The 22,972-nt window shown below is 41.9% G+C and overlaps 1 protein-coding gene across 6 annotated transcripts in view; it reads left to right on the top strand.

The window, feature by feature from the left end:
* TCF3 (transcription factor 3) overlaps positions 1–22,972 on the top strand; it is a 620,473-nt gene that overhangs the window by 169,745 nt on the left and 427,756 nt on the right. For all 6 annotated transcript variants that reach the window (XM_078670855.1, XM_078670856.1, XM_078670859.1 and 3 more), the window contains exon 6: positions 19,334–19,398. In XM_078670855.1, coding sequence (XP_078526981.1) covers positions 19,334–19,398 — 65 coding nt within the window. The remainder of the gene's footprint in view (positions 1–19,333; positions 19,399–22,972) is intronic.

Consider the following 22,972-nt stretch of genomic DNA (forward strand, 5'->3'; position numbering starts at 1 on the left):
ACCAAAAAGCACTTTAGGTTTCTAAAATGTGACAATTAAAATTAAGATACCCACAAAAAGCAGGAAGGAGGTAGCCTCATCTGGGTCCGATACACAACCCCAAAGTATTGCTTCTTGTATGATATGTGGCTGTAGATACATATGTTCTGCATTCTTCTGCCATCTCTTGCTGATTACATTTTAACATGTTTGAGTCATGAGATGTGCTGTGACTACTTCCTTAGTCCACAGTGCTCATGGGCATTGTATCTAACTTAGATTTGTTTTTTGTCTGCTTTTGGGTTCAGGCGTGTTCAGCAATAGCTCAAAGAGTTTGATACGTTGCCCACAGCTGTTCTGGCCTAACTTTACTGTTCGAGAAAGATGGCTCAGATGACAATCATTGTGCAATTGATCTCCATTTGAAGTTCTTTCCGATGGGAACTCAGTTTTTATTCCAATCGGTTGCGACTGCTTTTCTTTAGTGCACCATATGAGAAGGTGGTGATGGAACACACACCCCTCTATGTTTTTCAAGCTGGAACACACTGCATCTGGGGGTAGACCATCCGTGCATTTGCAACATTTTGCAGCGTGAATCTTTCTGGATTCACTATGCTGTGCATTATCCCACCATCTCGTGGGTGGGTCCGGAATTGTCGTATTTCCTTCCTTTTTTTTTGGCCAGAAAGTCTTCAAGCTGCAAAACTACACCGACAGGTAAGAAACTATTAGTATCTCCCGATCTTAATGAGACCTCCCTCAAGTTCGGTCTTGCTTTTTTTGGTTTAAGAAGACCCAGAGGTACCAAAGGGAAAGGTGTTAGCCCGCTTTATCAACTACGAGGAAGAGGCGGATCCTTGCGGGATCCAAGGAGTCTAACCTACACCCATCCCCATGATGATGTCCTTGAGTGCCTTGGAGAAAGATGATCAGGATGGTTCTCCTTTGGCATCTACACCAACATCCTGGCTCTACTAAACTGCCGCTCCCTAGGAAAACACAAGATGGAGGTGCATGACTACCTTACAGATGGCCGAACCGACGCCCTCTTTCTTACGGAAACGTGGCTTAACGCCACCTCGGCACCTGACATTTTGATGGCCCTCCCACCAGGATACGACATCAAAAGAATAGACAGACCAAAGGGAAAAGGGGGTGGGATCGCCATAATTCATAAACAGGACTTGACCTGTACGTTAGAGGGAAGGGATATTGATAAAAGCGAAACTGGTTTTTTCTCCATCTTAGTTCACCAGGGATACTGCATCAGGGGATATCTTATATATCGCCCACCTGGCCCCGCAGCTACTTTTCCCACTCAATTGTTGGAAACCCTTACGCTAGGGGATTTAAACTATCATTTTGATGACCTCAAGAATAACGAGGCTCAGGAAATTAAACAGGAGTTAGCTGGCATCCAGATGCTACTCAAATCAGAACAACCTACTCACTGTCAGGGACATCTCCTAGACCCCATCTTTGCCAGCTGGGATGCCCTAACCATAGACCCTCCCACCCCAGTCATATGGTCCGACCACCACCTAGTAACTTTCAGGGTATCGGTACCAGATGATGGACTAAAAAATGAACCCTCCCACTTCAACAAACGCAGGAAATGGAATAAGTTCTCCACTGAGGCCTTCAATAGAATTATAACACTTGAAGCCCCCCCCGGAGACAAAGATTTAGAATCCGCCTGCTTAAATCTTAATAAAATGATAATGAAGGCGCTGGACCACACAGCACCATGGACGGATAAGGCCCCGGTTAGACGTACCAAATCCGCCCCTTGGTTCAACGGTGAACTCCGGGACCAAAAAGCAAAATGCAAAATCTACGAGAGGATATGGCGGTCACATTACCATGAGGCAGACAGAATAGAGTACAAGAACAGGCTCAAAATATACCACGCACTCATTCGTAAAACTAAGAAGTCCTACCTTTGCAACAGAATTAAAGACGCTGACAATTCCATGAAGGAAATGTTTTTAATTTACAGGGAACTTTCCGACCTCACCTCACTAACCACACCCATGACGGGATCAGTCAAAACATGCGATTTAATAGCAGAGTTTTTTGCTAATAAAGTGGACAAAATCTATGCTAGCTTCCCAGACAAAGCCAGAACAGGCAGGGAACAGGAAGACAACTATTTGCATATACAGGAGGATAAATGCCTCTCAGCATTCACTGTCCCGTCTAAAGAAATCCTTCTCAACATAGCTAACAGTATCAAATCTGGCTCACCTAGTGATCCAGCAACCCCTAAAAGACTCTACGGTAGCATCATCACCCTGGAACCCCATATTAGACACATCCTGGCTCTCTCTTTCAATACAGGACAAGTCCCTACTACATGGAAAAAAGCGATTGTCCTTCCCCTGAGGAAAAAACCCAATATTAGCATTGACAAACTGAATAACCTCAGACCCATCTCTCTCCTGCCCTACTTCGCTAAAATTGCGGAGAAAGCTGTAAATACACAGCTTTCAGCTTTTGCAGAAGCAAGTGGACTCCTCCATCCCTCTCAGTCGGGTTTTCGAGCCCATCACTCGACCGAATCAGCCTTGTTATCCTCAACAGAAGCCCTACGAGGATATGCTGACAAAGGCCAGACGGCGGCACTAATTCTTCTGGACCTGAGTGCCGCTTTCGACACTGTAGCCCATCACACCCTGCTACAGTGCCTGAAAAAGGGCGGAGTGAGAGGGAAAGCTTGGGAATGGATGAAATCCTTCCTAACAGACCGAACCTTCCAGGTCGCCCAGGGACAGTTCAAATCTAAGGAAATAGAACTTAATCAGGGAGTACCACAGGGCTCCAGCCTCAGCCCCACCCTCTTCAATCTATATGTAGCCCCCGTAGGAGGAATTACAGAAACGTTTGGGGTTGAAATAGTGTTGTATGCTGACGACACGCAACTGACTGTAACCCTTACACAACCTGAGAAGCAAAGTGCCTCCAACTTTGCAGCCTGCATGCAGAAGGTGGCACTCTGGATGGCAGACAATTGCCTACAGTTGAATGGCAATAAAACGGAGGTACTAATCATAGGCAAAGCTCCATCAGTATGGACTTCAGCGTGGTGGCCGGAAGAGCTGGGAGATCTACCCACACCTACCCACTTAGTAAAGAACTTAGGGATCTGGATAGATAGAAACCTCACGCTCGACCACCAGACAAAACAGGTAGCAGGAACCTGTTTCGGGACACTACGAGTCCTCAGGAAAACGCTCGACCTCATGCCGGTATTGTGATGTATTCCTATAGGCTCTGTATCGATCCCCCTATTCCTGACCCTGTTCTGGTTAACAAGTTAACTAGCAGCCATCCCATGAGGCAGAAAACCCCCATGATGCAGGAACCGTTATCTGATTAAGCCACACTACGGCACAGGAACGTGTTATCTGATTAGGTCATAACGCTTGCCATCTAATTAGACAAGCGATATTCCTCCAGCCCCTGATAAGACATACGGAGTTCTCAAAACAAATCAAACCTATGACAACCTGGGAAAAACCCTGCGGCCATTGTTTTGATTTCACCGAGAACTTCATCAAAAGAATGTGCTAACGACCAGGTCGTATGACATCCTTATTGACGTATCTATGTCCATCCTTACGTCAATCTCGGCACCTTAAAGGTATAAATATTACCGATATTGCCCTATGCAAACACACGCGGTGGTGACGAGATCGGAGCAGCCAGACTTGCCGAAGCCCAGAGCAGAGCAGACCCCGCTGGCGCAGCCCCGCCTTCCTGACGCGCTGAGAACGAGACGCTGCTTTCTCCTGCCGAGAAATCCAGCTCCGGCGCTTCCGGGTAGCCCTCGCAGGCAGCCTGGAATATCGAGACCAGAGACGAGAGATACCATCCCTCATTCATCCTAGACTCCAGGTACAGAACTGAATAACCCCTTGCAGAGAATTCTTGAGTCAGTCACTTGGCAAAACAAACTTAACTTAAACTGCTACTTTCTATTCCCGCCCACGTATTAGGCTTAGGTCAGGTACATCTGGGGTAGGCGTAGTTAGAAACACCAGTTGAGTACGATTAGTCAAATGTATATGTGTATGTATCTATTTTATCCATTTTAACCCATCATATGGCTTAGAAACCGTATCAATGTTTTTACAGTATTATTTTATACTTCTGCTTTTAATGTATGCACTTTACTTAACCATAAGTATTGCAATAATATCGATCCATTTCTCTTGTATGAGAAAAGAGACTGATCAATAAATACCATCTTTTATTGAACACGCCCGTCTCTTCCTTTTCTCTACAATCTGGTGAGACTAAGAATGCACGTACTGACTGAGTAAAATAAGTCGTCTTTTGTTTTCACACGACTCTAGAGATACACTCTTGATTAGGGGAGAGCAAAGTTGTCATGTTCTATGGTTGTCAGAAACTAAATCCCTTCTTGTCTATCCAGGGAGGTTCAACTCCTCCTTGCCTATTCGAGAAAGTTTCTAGTGAACTCTGAGCTAGCTGGCAAACCCAAAACTTTAAGTCTAATATCGACAATAGAAGACCTAGTTAACGTCTGGTCTAGGCCTATACTATTGAAGGTATTATCCCAATGCGCAGAGCCTATTGGGATAATAGGAACTACACTACATGGCGCCCAACGTGTTTGGATAGGCGATAAAACTAACGTAAGACATTTAGAGTAACTCAGTCGTGCTTTTTCACTCAGACCCCTTTTTTCCCATAATACTCCCAAGACGTCTGGAGTGGGTGAAAGGTAATATCCGCCAGACCTCGCAGGAGGAAACTCCTATGTATGGTGCTTGGTTTAGTCAACGTTGAAGGATACACTGTTCCAAAATATTGTGCATCTAATCTTTGTTTCCATAAGAACCTGATCTGCAAAACAAACTAAATAACCTTCTGGACAGTACAATGTCAGACACTGAAGGAGAAAGAGAGGCAGTTAGAATAATAACTGAACTCGCAGCAGCTGATAATGCACTGCAAGACGCTGACCCGGATATAATACTCATCGCGGTCAACATAAGAAAATCTATAACTTTAAAACTTATAGAAAATGGACTGACACCTAGAGGTGGCCCAGTCATGTTCGTAATTGAGGCATACGAATATCGGCAGACAGAGATATTCTATTCATGGATACACTTTCCAGCAGCAAATGCTGTAACAAAGGTCTTCCACTATTACAAAACAGAGGAACCTCCTAATGAGTACACTCCTTTCGAGGAGGTGGAAGTACCACTTAAATTTCAAGAGCATCTGCTCTTATTTAATGGCGCCCTAAAACATAATAATCACATCACCAGGCTCGGTCCATTAGGTAGACCAGGAGCAACGTGGCCGGTCCTAGCCGGATACACACCACATCCAGACATCGATGGGATGTCTGCAGCAGAGCTTTTAACACAGCTAAAACAATTAATAAAATTACATAGACAATTAGTCCAATATGTGATGCGGACTTCAACAATTCAACCAGCAATTAAAATTCCACAGCTGACCCCTCATCAGGGGAACACAAATAAAATTACACCACAGAACATACAATCCTGCCTAGGTAAAGTACCAGCTAAACGGGAACAAATACCATTCTGGTTAGCACAAAAAATCACCCAAATAGAGGCGGTGTTTCCAGACACCACCCCGTTAGAAAAACACAAGATTCTGACTATCTGTCTTCCAATGGGAATCGCACCACACGTGGAGGACTGTGACACTTGGGGTACAGTCTTTGCTTCCATCTACACAAAAACGCTCGGTGTTCCATCCATTTCGGTAATACCAGATGTGCTAAAACAAATTCAAGACGAATACGGTCCAGAACCCGCTTTAACTCTTGGTATGAAATTACTAAAAGACTTCAAGCAGGTCTCGGCTATATTATTAGCCAACATAAAGGGAGAAGCAGCAAACGTGGCGATCCGCCAGAGGTTAAAGGAGACAGATATAGCAGACCAACCAGCTGAAATTGCCAGAATTATAGAAAAATCCTATGAGGAACTAGGTAGAGATAGTTTAGGTGGAATACCAGTAAAACCACAACTGATTGAAAGTCCTGGAAAAATATTTTTTAATAATAATTCAACATCACAAAAAAAGAGCTGGGATGGAAACAAACAATCCAATCCTAAAGAAAAGAAATTCCAGTCCAGAGGAAGGTCTCCTCGGCGGAGAGAAAAATCTCCGAACCAAAGACACAGGTCACCCCAAAGTGACCCCTCTGGGAAAAGATATAACCTTAGAAATAGGGATAATATAAAGAAGCCTGATAGATATCAAGACATTGATACACGTCCCTCTCAATCTTTTCAGACTTCCTCGCAGAAATCGGAAAGAAGAGGACGATCAGAACAAAGAGAAGAGCACGCCAAGTCCAAAGACAAGGAATCTGCTCATCTAAAAAAGAAACTACAATTTCCAAAAAAGAAGGTAGCCAGTATCAAGGTAGTTAACAATGCCGAGAATACTGAGGACACAACTGAAAAACGGAGAATGGGCTCAGACAATGCTAGACAGCGCAGCAGAAGTGAGCATAGCTCGCAAAGTCCTTATGAATCTTCTGGAGACAGTGGACACGAATGAATATCTCCAAGTGGAAACTGCAGACACCAGAGTTAGCAAACCTCACAAGATATATGAAATAACTTTACGTATAGAAGGGGATAAGACTAGAAAAATAAGGGGACTATTTTGGGATAATCTCTCCAAGGGCTATGACATCCTTCTAGCTGAAAAAGACTGGCCACCAGAGTTTGTCAGGGAGTGCCCTCATGGCGAAGAAATAATTATGCCTGCCTTCTCAAATCATATCCCAATTCATAAAAAATACACACTTGCCAAAGTGGGCAGTAGCTCAAGCTCCTGCTTTATATAAAAATCATGCAGGATGGGATGAGGACTCTCCTCCTCACAAAATCCAGTTAAAATCACAACCTACTGCACAAAGACAGTACCCAATTAAGCAAGAAGCTAAAAAACAGGTAAAAGAAATCCTAGATCAACTAGAATACTAGGGGGTGATTGAAACTTGCACCTCACAAATGAACAACCCTTTGTTTCCGGTCTCCAAACCAGACAATTCATATCGTCTAGTTTTGGATTACCGACACCTTAACTCATGTTGCAAAACTTTTGCAGTACAAAATTCGCATAGTGCTGCACTAATGAATAACATAGTACGCAAAAAATACAAAACAACATTAGACATCTCTAATGGATTCTTTTGTCAAAACATAGCACCAGAGAGCAGATATTTGTCTGCGTTCTCAATAAATGGCACTCAAAAACAATTCTGTCGGTTAGCCCAGGGGTACAAGAATAGCCCAGGGGTATTCTCAGCGAGAGTAACAGAATTACTACAAACATATGATGACGAGGCATTATCTTATGTCGACGACATATACCTAACAGATGATGACTTGGATACTCACTTGAAGAGAGTGAACACCATAATACTTGGGTTCGCAGCAGAGGGTTACAAATTCAACTTTAAAAAATCTAGAATTGCCCATCTAACAGTCCTGTTCTTAGGATACGAATTATCAAGTGAAGGCAAAAGCCTGGCTGACAATTTCCTAGAGAAATGTGCCGTACTCCAAGCACCTAGAACACTAAAAAACCTACAGTCAATTCTAGGCTTCCTAAATTTCGGAAGAACATACATTGCAAATTACGCAGAAAGGGTCAAACCCCTTTATGATCTAATAAAACCAGATTTTAAAAGAACCAATTGGACTCAAATACACACAGAAATTTTGAGATCCTTACAAACAGACATGTTAATTAAAACAAAATTAGAAACACGTGATAACACACGCAATCTAGTGATTCGAGTCATCCCAGGAAGATGCGGATTCACATACCTGACCTCTAATGAGGGAGAAAAGGTACCAATTGCATTCAAATCACACTTGTACACTAAGGCTGAAATGAAATTTAGCCCAACGAAAAAATTCTTACTGCAACACAGACAGCTATAGCAAAAGAACGAGCCCTGGCACAAGGAAAACGAATAATAATCGTGACACCGATACCAGCCCTAGAGGCTGTAACAAAAGCAAGCATTCCAAATGCTAAAGCGCTCCATCCGAGATGGATACAATGGGCTAATTCTCTTGCTGCAACAGACGTGGCATACGAATTTGATCCTAACTTAAAAACACAAGAATTTCTCCAATATGAATTTGAATGTCCTCCGCCGACCGAAATTCTGCCTCTAGAACATTACGGCTGTATAATATATACAGACTGATCAGCACAACCCGCAGTAGGGGGTAAACAAGCTTACAGTGCTGCGTGCGCGATTGTTAAAGGTCGCTGGCACGAAGGGAAATTCAAACCAGCTATCACTAAGACACAATCTCTAGGAGATTGTACAGCTCAGCGAGCTGAACTACTGGCGTTTAAGATGGCGCTTGAAAATACCGATCGAGAATTCCCCACACTCATAGTGTGCGATTCGTATTACTGCGTTCAGTCTTACAATGAATACTTGCAGATCTGGCTTCAGAATGGCTTTAAGGATGCAAAAGGAGGCACAATCAAGCATAAGATGCTCTGGGAACAAGTAGTTCTATTACAAAAAGAACTACCAAAGACTCACGTGATACATACGCTGAGTCATCAACGTGATGGCGTTCACGTTGCAGGGAATTCATTGGCTGATGAGGCCGCGAAGGCAGCTGTGCTAACGGCTTCCGTAGCTGCCATCACACGGTCAAAAACAAAAATAGACAGCGAAATATTACAGGCTGTCAGCGCTACAGAAAAGGATTCGATGAAACACTCCCGAAAGGCTTTCCAGTAAAATACTCATACATAACTGATGCAAACAATGTTCCTTTTGCTCGAATCCCTGGAGTGGGGGATAGGGCAATTCCAAACATGGAACATAGGTTAGGACTGATAATAGCGGCACACGAAGGGCTTGCTTCTATACATGCTGGCGTCTCAGCCACAGTATCATTATTAAAACAGATACTGGTGGCCACAAATGAGAAGACAAACAAGGAACTATGTTTTAGAATGTGAAATATGTCAAAGAATGAAAGTATCAACGGTGAGACGTCCAGCGCAGACGCCCCTTCTAATCTCGGATAAACCATTAGCCTGTGTTTACCTAGACCACTGTGGTCCCTTACAAAGGGATGGTAACTATAAATATATCTTGGTTGCAGTGGACTCATGCACGAGATTCATATGGATGTGGCCCCAGCGAACGGCTGACGCCAGAACTGTTATAAAAGATTTGCGAGTCTTTATCGGCACATACGCAATTGGCATGCTGCATTCGGACCATGGTCCTGCTTTTAGCTCTAGAGCTTATAAGGAGGCCATGGTCAGCATGGGCGTTACATTGCGGTACTCTTGTCCATTTCACCCAGAGGGGAACGGAATTGTTGAAAGAAAAAACGTGACATAAAGCAATCTATAACGGCAAAGGTATTAGGTTCGGGAGCTGGGTGGGTCAAACATCTAATAAGTGTCCAACGTAGTCTAAATAACCTGCCAAGAAATTCTCTGAAGGGATTCAGTCCGTACGAATTATTGTTTGGAACTAGGATGTTAGTCTTAGACCTCGACAGTCAGACTTCAGTGGTGAAGGAAAAAAGCTTTGATATCAAAGATCGTTTGGCTATTTTGCAGGACTTAAACGAAACAAGAAAAGACCTGAGCAACATAAAGTTGAAACAGCAGCCAACAACCACTGAAGAACCACCACCTGTCCCAGCAAGACCTGTCTGGATTCCAAAAGTCGGGGATCTAGTCAGAGAAAAGATCGCGGTAAAAAAGGAATTTGGGCCTTCTTACAGAAAAGCAGTCCCTGTCTTGTCCATCAACGGGACAAGATCAGTTGTACTACCGCCGCTTGCTGGTAAAAAGGAGAACCGAGTTGTATCCATCGACCTGGTAAAACCACAATCATGTGGCCGATAACAAATAGTAGGCCAAGTGGACTCCCGATAAGTAGTAGAACACCAAGATTTGCTACAAACACAGAGGTTCAATCTAAGAGGCTAATCACATTCGAAACGCCTACAGAACTACAACAAGGACTATGCAACAATGCAATGGAACTTAGACCTCTGAAAACCCAAATAAAAACATTTAGCAGAGACACACCAATATATAATGAAGTAACAAACGACTATGCAAGAAACAGTAATCCTGAAGCAATTGGAACAATTGACAGAACTGCATCCGGCTACTTCATAAACTTCGATGATTCCTCTGAAGGCTTCACTGAATCAAAAACACAGCCATCAACAAAAACCTTTAAAGATAAAGTTAAAGTACTTTTGAAACAACTGAAAGAAACATATCTGATTTCTCCATGGATTGAATTTTGTGTGGGTTTTGGTGCATTTATCCTCATACTTTGGCTCATCATGGTACTAACTTTGGGACGCTTCATTGAGGGAAAATATGCTAAAATGGACACAGCAAGTCAGAAAATGAACGTGATCCTCAAACCACACACATCTTCACACGTCGAGAAAAGAGAACTTTCTTCACTCAACTTCACAGCCAATCCTATACCGGGTGGGGTAGCATGGGACAACACTGACTACGAAATTTATGGTCCGGTTGAAATCCTGAAATATCCACACCAAATTAAGATCTCGTTGAGTGACTTTGTAAAACCAAGCTCATTTGCTGATGATTGGGACTTTGAAAGTATAAGTAATATGATGTCTGACTTAGTGATGTCTGCTAAATTTACCAAACATGATTATTTGCAGGGTTCGACAAATTATGATAGTATGTACTGTTATAACCACTATGGTAATCATTTTCTACATAGATCTGCACAACCTAGAAATGTTTTAAATTATAATCAATGGGAACATTGTGCAACCCCTCCAAAAGGAAGCTCAAGAACCGTTTATGACAAATATTCATACTTTTCAGGTTTTAACACAAGTAATGCTGAAACATTTTATTTCAAATTGTCAAATAAGACAGGGACAAAGACCATGATAACAAACACGAAATTGATATATTCAGACTCATTCTTTGAACAAATGAATACTTTTGGTTTTGATTATTGGGACAAAAATGTTGAAGTAAAGTGTTTGGGGTACAAAAGAATGGCAAGTACAGGGTATAGAATCTTTGTTTAGAGCCTGCATGATCCCAGAACAAATTATATTTTTAAATGACACTGTTCAACAAACTACCTGTCTTGGCCTAGCCAAAATCAAAGACTTAAATAAACCGTCTATTCCAAAACCAACAATGAACAGCAATAGCTCTACAGATGAAGAGATAGACGTAAATTATGTATTAAACCAAAACAGAACACATCCTGATTGGAAAAAGTGGTTGATCTGGCCCACAGATACTAATAACTGTCAAGACAGATTCCTGAACAAAACACAGGGGTTCAAAATGACCAGGCCAGACCCTAGATATTCCCAAAGACAACACCCAGGGATAATAACCACCTACAGTGTGGGCAAATTATGCCTTCAGTGGCTACAAACTTCCACACTGGCAGAAATTAAGCAACACCTGACTTTACTTACTGATGGTGCTGACTTGCGTGATTTCATTATGGGACCGCGCAAACAGCGTCAAACGTTTCATAGCAGCCTCTGTATATGCAGCATACAACGAGGCCTGGAAGGTGACTCAAATTGAGACAGCAGAAAGTATACGGGAAATTGACCGTATTAATTTGGAAAAATCACTTTCTGTAGTGGACAATGGGTTAATGACTCTGTCCTCCAGAATTTTTTCTCTGGACAGCATTGTGTCTTCAGCAATCGACATATTATCGCAAGACTTACTGTTGTTACAACACGGTCAGTCCCAATTGCGTTCTATTGTACAGCTTGGCTGGACGTTACAAAATCTGCGTTCAGGCTATGTGCCTTGGCGTTTAATCAACACAACGTCACTATTCAATATCTTTAACCTCACTGATCAACAAATCAGTATGGCACAAAAGGGTGCTGATTATACAATCCTGAGCATTGAGAAACTCGAGAGATTACCAGTGACAAAGTCAGAACGACCTGTCAGTGAATGGATAATACATGGGATAATTAATATTCCAATATCAACCTTCAGGTTTCAATACTGCCAAAAATATATACAGGCTGGCATGTACGAAAAATTGGGAAAAGGGTACATTAAAACAACATGGAACTTGCCCTATTCACATGCATGTGTCAGTAATAAAGGACAGAAAGTGTTTCTTAGTGGCAATAATTGTGCGATGTCACTGAGCGGTACACTTCTGTGTAATGGAATTAGTTTGCATGGAGCCTGTGAAGGGAACTCAAATAACCTTTCATGTCACCAGCTAGGCACACCTGCAACAGAGATAGAACCATTCTTTCAAAGACTCTATAATGGGAGTTACGTTCCAATTGTGGACCGCAGATGTTGTAGTCTTATGCCCGGGACTCCTTATCTCGTAACTACGACTGCGAAGGTCAAGTGCTGTGGACGCTTATTGTTCCCCAGCTCCCTTCCAGACAGGGAGGCAAGGGCATGGCCCAACTTGAAAATTACTTCTATTCGAATAGATACTTTAAGCAGAATGAAAACAGTGCTTCTTCAGACGCCGACCAGGCTCACGTCATCAAAAGAAACGTATGATCTCCTAGTCGCAAGGACGACTGCAGAGATTCACTCATTGTTATCAACTAATTCCCCCATACATTTCGCAGAAATCCTGAATGAAATCTTAAATATTTCTGATACCAGTGGAGTCTCAAAAGTATTTAAGCCATATTTTCGATGGCATTAACACCATTCAAAGCCATACTGGGTATTTTTCCAGATTTCGTCCATTCGATTTTTGGCGGACTTCCCCTCATTTTGGGACTAATTGCAGGAATACTATTCTTAGTCCTTATATTTCGTTATGGCAAACCATGTCACAGACAAAACACCTGCGACAAGGGAAGAAACAATCCTAGCCATTGGATACCGGGACCGGATATCAAAAATCCTGGGACTATCCCGGCTTAGAGATCTGAACATGACTTGGTTTCTTTCATTTCGACCAATGTGGCAACGATGTGTTTTACCTGTATTAAGGTGCTTGCTATGCGGAGAAGAATGCGTGTTAGACACCTGTCTGACGCTACAATCAGATGCGCCAATGGATGCAGAAACATTGTTGAGTCCAATAAAGGCTCATGCTTTGTGCTGCCCTCAACGGCTACCAATCCTGATGACGCCATTTGTGGAAGCTTCACCACTACGATTGAGGGGTAGTGAAGTTCAAGATGAAAGCAGCATTGATCAGGTACGACCTTCTGTCAGCAATACTAATCAAAACGTCAATGGAGACAATCATGCGCACGAATGCATGGTTACATCCTTTTCCGAGTTAGTGGAACTCTCCCAGGAAGCTGTTGACAGCTTTTTCGACAGTCTAAATGATATGATGTTCTCACCAGAGCAGAAATAGAGACTTTTGAGCAAGCTCGCACACGGCGTTCCCTGAATTTGGCCTTCAACTAGAATAGCAAAATACCATGAACAATTTTCCTTCCAGTTCACGGACAGCGATTTTTTTCAGCAGCCCCAAAATATTTTTACATATTTTTCGGGACACTTATCTTCTGCTTAAAGTAAGAACTATTCTTAGAGAACTAAAACTTCTAACTTTAGATAGTTTATAGACATTAGCTGCCCGCTGGTATGTTCGTAATTATTTTATTCTGTGATGGAATGGTCTCGAAACTTTTTTTCTGTATTAAGAGCCATTTCATGTGTAAATTCTCATATACAAATTAGTGATAATGTATAGATATGCGTGATTACTTTAGCATTGTTCTACAGCTTGAGTGCATATATTACATGTGACTGTTTTTTCCGTATATTTGATAATTTCAAAATGCATTTATGTATTTTGGGGTGGTAAGGTATACACGATACTCTACAGTATGTTTTCCTATGCATAGATTAGTAAATATGTCCATAGTTAGCGTGGAGTGGGTGTGATGTATTCCTATAGGTTCTGTATCGATCCCCCTATTCCTGACCCTGTTCTGGTTAACAAGTTAACTAGCAGCCATCCCATGAGGCAGAAAACCCCCATGATGCAGGAACCGTTATCTGATTAAGCCACACTACGGCACAGGAACGTGTTATCTGATTAGGTCATAACGCTTGCCATCTAATTAGACAAGCGATATTCCTCCAGCCCCTGATAAGGCATACGGAGTTCTCAAAACAAATCAAACCTATGACAACCTGGGAAAAACCCTGCGGCCATTGTTTTGATTTCACCGAGAACTTCAGCAAAAGAATGTGCTAACGACCAGGTCGTATGACATCCTTATTGACGTATCTATGTCCATCCTTACGTCAATCTCGGCACCTTAAAGGTATAAATATTACCGATATTGCCCTATGCAAACACACGCGGTGGTGACGAGATCGGAGCAGCCAGACTTGCCGAAGCCCAGAGCAGAGCAGACCCCGCTGGCGCAGCCCCGCCTTCCTGACGCGCTGAGAACGAGACGCTGCTTTCTCCTGCCGAGAAATCCAGCTCCGGCGCTTCCGGGTAGCCCTCGCAGGCAGCCTGGAATATCGAGACAAGAGACGAGAGATACCATCCCTCATTCATCCTAGACTCCAGGTACAGAACTGAATAACCCCTTGCAGAGAATTCTTGAGTCAGTCACTTGGCAAAACAAACTTAACTTAAACTGCTACTTTCTATTCCCGCCCACGTATTAGGCTTAGGTCAGGTACATCTGGGGTAGGCGTAGTTAGAAACACCAGTTGAGTACGATTAGTCAAATGTATATGTGTATGTATCTATTTTATCCATTTTAACCCATCATATGGCTTAGAAACCATATCTATGTTTTTACAGTATTATTTTATACTTCTGCTTTTAATGTATGCACTTTACTTAACCATAAGTATTGCAATAATATCGATCCATTTCTCTTGTATGAGAAAAGAGACTGATCAATAAATACCATCTTTTATTGAACACGCCCGTCTCTTCCTTTTCTCTACAATCTGGTGAGACTAAGAATGCACGTACTGACTGAGTAAAATAAGTCGTCTTTTGTTTTCACACGACTCTAGAGATACACTCTTGATTAGGGGAGAGCAAAGTTGTCATGTTCTATGGTTGTCAGAAACTAAATCCCTTCTTGTCTATCCAGGGAGGTTCAACTCCTCCTTGCCTATTCGAGAAAGTTTCTAGTGAACTCTGAGCTAGCTGGCAAACCCAAAACTTTAAGTCTAATATCGACAATAGAAGACCTAGTTAACGTCTGGTCTAGGCCTATACTATTGAAGGTATTATCCCAATGCGCAGAGCCTATTGGGATAATAGGAACTACACTACAGTATCAGTGCGCCAAACCATAGTACACAGCCTAATAACGTCGAGGCTGAACTACGGGAACGTCCTGTACCTTGGAGCCAACGAAAAAAGTCTTTCCAGACTCCAACGGATACAGAACGCAGCGGCCCGTCTGATCCTAAAATTACCCAGGAGAGCATCATCAAAAAAAGCCCTGAAAGCCCTCCACTGGCTCCCGATCAGGGAACGGGTGACTTTTAAGGCCTTATGCACAGGCCATCGCATCCTGCATGACAAAGGTCCGAAATACCTTCACGGTCTATTGCAATGGTATGAACCTACCCGACATCTGAGATCACGTGAGACAGGACAGGTACATGTCCCGAGGGTCCAGACAGCCAAAATGGGGGGGAAATCCTTCAGAGTCCAAACGGCCAAGAAATGGAATCAACTTCCAGTGGAACTGCGAACGGAACCATCTGAGTCTAAATTCAGAAAAGACTTGAAAACTCTACTCTTCCCCAAAAACTAAAATCGTAGGAAGCATCAGCACTAAACATCATCATTAGCATTTACAGCGCGGGGACACACTTGCTAGTGTAACCAGGCGCTCTACAAAATACTAATAAATAAATAAATCGCTTGCTCCTAAAAGACACCCAGAGGCATGACTACCACTTCAACACACATCCCTCTCACTCAAGAGCCCCTACTCTTAGGCAGAGCACCACACCCGTGGCAGTTGGACATTGAGTCCAGTGCAGGGCAGCAAGAACAGCTCAAAATGAACACACTGTCCAGTTCTTTCCCATGCTAAGTCTCATGCTGGAGCCAGTGCCTGATAACTTCCAAGACCCTGACAGTGCTAAGATGGTTACGACATGGGTCGAGAAGAAGGTTAAGGCTTCTCCAAACAACCAGTGTTTAATTGGGAAATTAAATGAGTGCCAATGCCCAAAGATCTGCTTAAATGCCCACAGCTGGTGCAATTAAATAATGCTCCGAATGCCAAGGGTGCCTAGTCCTAAATCCACCTCATGCCTCTTTTATCGTGTACCAGACACTCATTATCACGGTACCAGCCTGTGGTACCGAAATGACCCTTTGGAGAAAATGCTTCTTTGGCCAGAAGGAGTATCACATTTTCTTTAAAAAAAAAAAAAATGGCTTCCAGTCCACATTTCACTACATTTTAACCACTTTATTTGCATGGTGCTCACCTCTTTGAATGCAGATTTCTAAAATGGCTGAATAGCCACGTTTGGTGCAATTCCGTTTTGATGTTTTTTCTTTAACACTTACCAACATTTCCTATGGTCAATAAAAAAAATTGGGACCTCCCCTTTTATTGGCCCCTGCTGAATGGATCACCCTGAAACTTTCCAGGAAGGAGTTGATGTGGATGAAAAGTTTTTAGAAAGTTTTGTGAACATTTGTCAAACAAGGCCAAAGTTATTACCAAAACAAAAAATGCTCATCCTGTGTGAACTCTAACCTCACTTTAACTTCATAGTTTTTTTTATATACACACACACACACATGTATATCCTCCTGCAAACTCTACCTTAGTCTTCACAGCTAATAAGAGCACTAATGCTCCAGCATTTATAGTTTTGACCAGATCAAGAGATTTGAAATGGTGTCCCTGGTTGAACAGGTATGGATGTCAGCCGTGGTAGGCGATGTAGGAATTCATACATCACCTCCCAAACCAGTTCACAAAAAGGGCAAACGCTCTCTTCTAATAGGTTAAGAAGATGGCTGCATCCAAAGCTGCTCTCTGCCAGATGTTGGCTGACACAGCCCTCAGGCAGACGTGGACCAGTGTCACCCTTAAACACACCTTGTTAAGGGTATCTAGGTTTAAGCAAGCGGTACAGGCATCCATAATTAACATGTCTTTCACTGGGGCTATTCTGATTGGAGTAGCAGTGGAGGATTCCCTCCAACAGCGGGCCCTGCAGTTAAGATTCTAGTAGGGAGGAGCTATTCTTACGAGAGACAATGAGTAGAGGAGGGCATCCGCTCAGCCTTCAACAAACACCTGATACACAGCCAGCCGCCAAAGGGCCCTGCAGTGGCAGTAGCCGATAACACCAAGAATGACTTTTCGGGCATGACCAGAAGTTAGAGCCAGACCACCAGAGTTTCTTCCCTGGCTCCAAAATTAATCTAATCAAGGTTCCCTGATACCAAACACCTATTGGAGGCAGACTGGGATGTTTACTCCAGTTGTCAAAGGAAATAACTTCTGAAAAAGGGTACTCAACATCAGAAAGCACAATACTACATAGAGTTGGAAACAAGACTAAATAGAAGACCTCCTGCTAAAGGGGTGGGTGGTGGCGTGGGGGGATAGTTAAGGTACCAAAATGGGAACACAGAAATGAAGTGTTCTCCGCATGCTTTCAAATCCCAAAACAGCACTTGACTTTGAGGCCCATTTTTTACCTTGAATTTTGGAACAAGTTCATAAAGACACAAGTTCTAAATTACCCCAAACTTTAATGGGGTGACCTGCCAACCATAGACGTCAAGGATGCCTGCTTCCATATCCTGAATAACACCAGGTGCAGCTCATGCAACAATGCTACAGTACAGCAGGGAAAACAGTGGATGGAAAACCAAAGGAACACTCTACCAGAGAAAAATAAGGAGCGCCCTCCACCTGAATAAAATGGAGTAAACAATATCTGCATACCAGCCGCAATGTCCATGATTTACATGTTTCGAAAAACATTCTTTAACTTAGCCTCCTGAGTGCAAGTAATAAAGCTGTTTTATCTATGCACAGAATGTGAATCCAAAAAAGGTTCACAATGAAAAAGATTACTTATCCATAACAGTAGTTTTGCAGCTTGCAGACTTTTCCGGATTTTTATTTGATCCTCCTACCTCCCCAAGAAGCCAATTCAAACAGTGCAAAAAACGAATTATAAAGATATATACATATATAGTAAAGCTCCAGAGCAGTACATGGCACAGGAAAAGAGGAAAAATGGTCTGAAGATTGCAGTATTGCATTTTGGACATATGTCTGATGTGATGGGGGATTACTATACCCACCTACTGGTCGATGCCCAAAAGAACAAAAAAGAAGAAAAAAAAATGGGGACAGTCTGGACCCCAACCTCTTGATGAATGAATAATAAACAGTATGCAGATTTAGAAAAAAGTCCTCAAACCGCAAAACCTGTTACGGGTAAATGGCCATTTTTCTTAGGATACTAGCTCAACATGCCTGTTTAAATGTGTGGGTGTAGAAGCCTGGATTATGGTCCAGTGACATTGGGAGATATTCCCCTTAGATTTGTGTTAGTCCTTGTAACCCTTTTTGTCTGGCTGTTTGTACCTGAGATGTGGCAGTTACATTACATTTTCTGGCTCCGTGTCAGTTTTAATCCCAACTCATCAAATTAGGGAGGGCTTGTGACTTGCAGGGCGATTTGACCATGTGATGCTGGCTTGTGCCATGGATTTATTTGGTGTCCCGGTCCTTGAGGAGCATTGACATTAAGCAGTGATAATTGAAGTGGAAAGGAGTTGAATGAGTTTTGTGATCTAAGGAAAGCAGTTTAAAACTGGCTTTATGACGAAGATTTGTTTTCCATTTGTTATGCACCTTTTGGGTTTTTACTTTGGGTTGGAGTGATCTTCTGCCAATATGTTGAAAATGATTAAATGGCATTCAAAGATTTGCTTCTTTGTGTATTGAACAGCTGTAGGAAAAGGCTGTAGATAGATTTACAATAACAATGAGGAATTATTCTAACATTCATGACTTGGATGAAGATGCAGAACCAGGACAGGTGGGTTTATAGTTCTCAAATATCTCAGGCTGCAATGCATTACAGGAAAATATTATGCAAGTCGGACCAGAATTGTGCATTACATATGTGTAACTTCCTTAGTTACATGCATGATATCTATACTGCTGTAGGTGGTAATTGCAAATTTCGCACACTTCAACTCTAGTATCAAAGTTTTTTTGTGTGAATTGGGTGGCATTTTTTTTTTTAGTAGAAACATTTACTTACTCTTTTTCTCTATCACATCATCTTTAAGGCAAAAATGAAAGACCCCCATACTCAACGTTTGGTAGAGAATCTGGAATGCCAGGTCTTAACCAGGTAAGGTACGAACATATACCAATATTGTTTTCTTATAAAATGTATGGTATTTGGTGATAAAGGGACTTGTTACCAGTTAATGCATGTTTGTTTTTTATGAATCATTAAAACAAGTTTATGAACTTGGCTGTATTGGTGGAGCTTTTTATGTTCTCAAAACCGTTCTTTTTAAGAGGAAAGTTGTAATTTAATGCATCTTTTTCATATTTTACTTTGGGTGCCTGCTCTGGATTTACTTATTGTTCAAATGTCGGTATGCATTCTACCAATATTTCTGGTAAAAGGTGCTAATAGGATGACCATGACACAATTATAAAGTGTGTAGAAATATGCACTGAGTAAGCTTCAGGGAGTGCTTTTTCAATACACTTTCCCACACCCCTTTTCACTTGGTCTTGCTGAATGGACTATTCTAGTGGTTGCAATAGGCAAAGTTCAAAGGGAACTGAAGTGGTTGCACTCAAAAACATGAATGACCTTTGTTGCAGAGTCCAATCGCTTGGCAGCAATTACCACGGATGCATCACAAGCAGGGTTAGCTGGACAGATGGGGAAGCTTATGATTGGAGACCAGTGGGGACACAGTGAGATAGTTGAGCAAATCTACGTCATGGACCTAAAGACTAAATTGCTAGCACTAAATGCCTTTGACACTAGTGGCAAGGAAAAAGGGCAGATACAAACGGACAACACCCCAGTAATGTTTTACCTAAACAAACTGGGAGGCACAACATCCTATGCACACTCAAAACATGCACAAGAGACATGCACGTGGGCCATCTAGAGATAGTTCAGGTAGAGCTTAACCTACCTGGAGAGTACAACCGAGGTAGGCTAATTAAACCAGTAGTAAAGGGTATTAATCAAATGGAACCTAGAATAAGGAGCCTTAGACGTGGATCTTTCAACGCCGCCTCAGGAGTAGTAAGCGCTATAAATTTAATTTAAACATGTATCTTTCAACCATTGGGAACTAAAGAGAAATGGTTGCTGAAAATAAGCACGCAAGTTCTAACTTCCATTTCTTGCAAAGAGCCTAGAACAAGGGTCAGAGCACATTCCTTCAACAGAGGGGTGGAGATTTACTTCATATATTTTTTCCTCTCAACAGAAGGCTCCAGAGAGAACAAATCAGACCAATACTGAGCCTGAATAATTCAAATAACTGGTTCCAGAGTAAAATTGGCTTGTTGCCTTTTTCCTCTGTATTCCTGACTGAATACATGAATGTGTTGGTAGACTTAAAAGATGTGTTTTTCCTGCCTGTACCTTTTTGCATTCACGGAGCAAAAAAGCACATGAAATCACTGAGGTTCAAATTGGTTTTTTCTGGTCAAAGTTCCTCAAGTTGGCACCTTGTCTGTTCAAGTGCATGGCAGTAGTAGCAGTGCATTTGAGGCATATGCTTTGTATGTATCTGATTCTGTACTTGGACCATTGCCTAATCTGGTCCAATTAATAGTACTACATAGAGGAATTCATAATTATCCATAATTCGTTAAATCAATTGCACATTTCTCATGGTCCATGACTAATTCCACAGTTGCACATTTCCCACATGTTTAACTAATTCCATGTGCATTAAAAAAATAAATGATGTTAATTTATTCTTCTTTCTATTGGTTGTTGAATCCCATTTTTCCATATGACTACAGAGGAACATATACAGTTAAAAACTGGCTTATGAAGGCCATTACTCCACTGAAAGTGTCTCAGGAATTGCAGATTACTTTAATCTACAAGTATGTGGAGCTCCACGAAATCGGCAACAAGCCCAATACATATTCGTAACTACCTTAAGTCGTATTAGATGCTCAATGCACGTCCAGGAAGTGTGTATTTGAAATTAAAAAAAATCATTGGAGGAGAGATAACGATACGTCTAATGTCATCAATCCATTGCAGATGCTTTACCACTTAACTTCGGAATTCTTCCCTTCTTGGCACTCTGCATCTTCTTTGTCCTGAAAGCTAGATAGTCTCCAAGCAGTGTTATGCAGATCTCATTCTGTGATTCAGCTGGATTATAGCTGATGGAACAAATGTGTACTATCTGAACCTACACGATGTGCAAAGTGCCTTCAGAGCAGTATCATAGGAGTATTTTCATCTAGATCTACCTACTCAATCTATATTCATGGATGCATGCTTGATTGGATGGGAGCACAACTCAGTGCTCATATTATTCAAGGTGTATGACCTTGCAAAGTCAGTCAATCTTTATTCGATTTAGTTAAAAATCATACAAAGAGATAAAACATTGCAAGACGAATAAAAACTACTTACAATATCATATAAATCAGTGCATACAATAAAGTTCTGTACCAGGCTCTATAAAAAGAGCGAATTAAGTTCATTTTATACAAAGTTTAAAAATATTAATAAAACACATTTAGGGGGGCCCATTACTCTGTGTTTTTTTAGTTCTAGCTGCCGCCACCAAGAAATTTGCCATGCAAAATGTAATGTGAATATCGTTCAGTGATTGGAGATAGAGCAGGGCTGGTCTCACCTGTGTGAAGCCAGCCTCCTTTAAAACAGGTAACAGATATTTTTTCCCAGGCTCTAGAAAGAAACCACAAAACATAACAAAATGCATGGTATCTTGGACAGAAAAATAATCACAGCAACAGGGGGTGGTAGCTCTGGTTTTTCCCAAGTTTTGAAGTTACCCAGATAAAAATGTAAAAAAATTAAACCTAAACTTGGTCAAGAGAAACCTATGGAATGGCTTCGTGACGAAACCAAGGTAAGGTGCTAGTGCAATGGGGTTTGCAAGCAGATAGTGTTTCCTCACTGCCGGTTTCTGCAATTCCCTTTCCTCACGACCCGCCTTGCAAAGTCAAGATACCTGGTCAGTCCGCTGAAACTCAGGACAGTACATCCAATCCTCTGGGCCTTCCTGCTGTGTGTTATGATGAACAAGATTCTAATACATACTAACAATATCCCCACAATTTACTAGCAGGATCAAAAGGTTTTCACCAACTAAAGGTACTTGTTACTACAGAGAACTAAAAGTGCCAATGATGCACCTCCATGTTTCTTTTACCAAGGACAACGGGCAGTGCTCTTTTTACTAAATGGTGTGAGAAAATTATCCAGAGTTGTCAAACAATTCAGTTTATGACATCCACCTTGATAAAGGTGAACCCAGTAAAGGACAAGAATGATACTCCTCGCTCAAGTGGCCCAGCGTGTGGTGGTATACAGACCTCTAATTATGTCTAGTGAGGCCATGCAGTCAGCTGCCTTCCATGCTGAATGTAAATTATGCGGTGCATCCAATCTGTAAATGACAGCATGTAATAATTTACATGTATGCAAGGTTTGATAGAAAAAAGTTATTGGTTTACTAACACCCCTTCCTTAAAATGCTGCTTGGTTTGATTGTCTTAAAGTGGTCTGCTTTGAATTAGTATCTTGAATATTGCAGTACGGCACAAATGTGACTGTCATCCCAGATATGCATTGTGTGACTTGGGTGTGTGAATGAAGACTACAATACACCGCATCAAGTCTAGAAGTATTGCAGATGTCCTGTTGGTGGTGCCTTACACTAGCTATCCTGGGA

Source organism: Lissotriton helveticus, chromosome 12, assembly GCF_964261635.1.
Source record: "Lissotriton helveticus chromosome 12, aLisHel1.1, whole genome shotgun sequence".
Classification (NCBI taxonomy): Eukaryota; Metazoa; Chordata; class Amphibia; order Caudata; family Salamandridae; genus Lissotriton; species Lissotriton helveticus.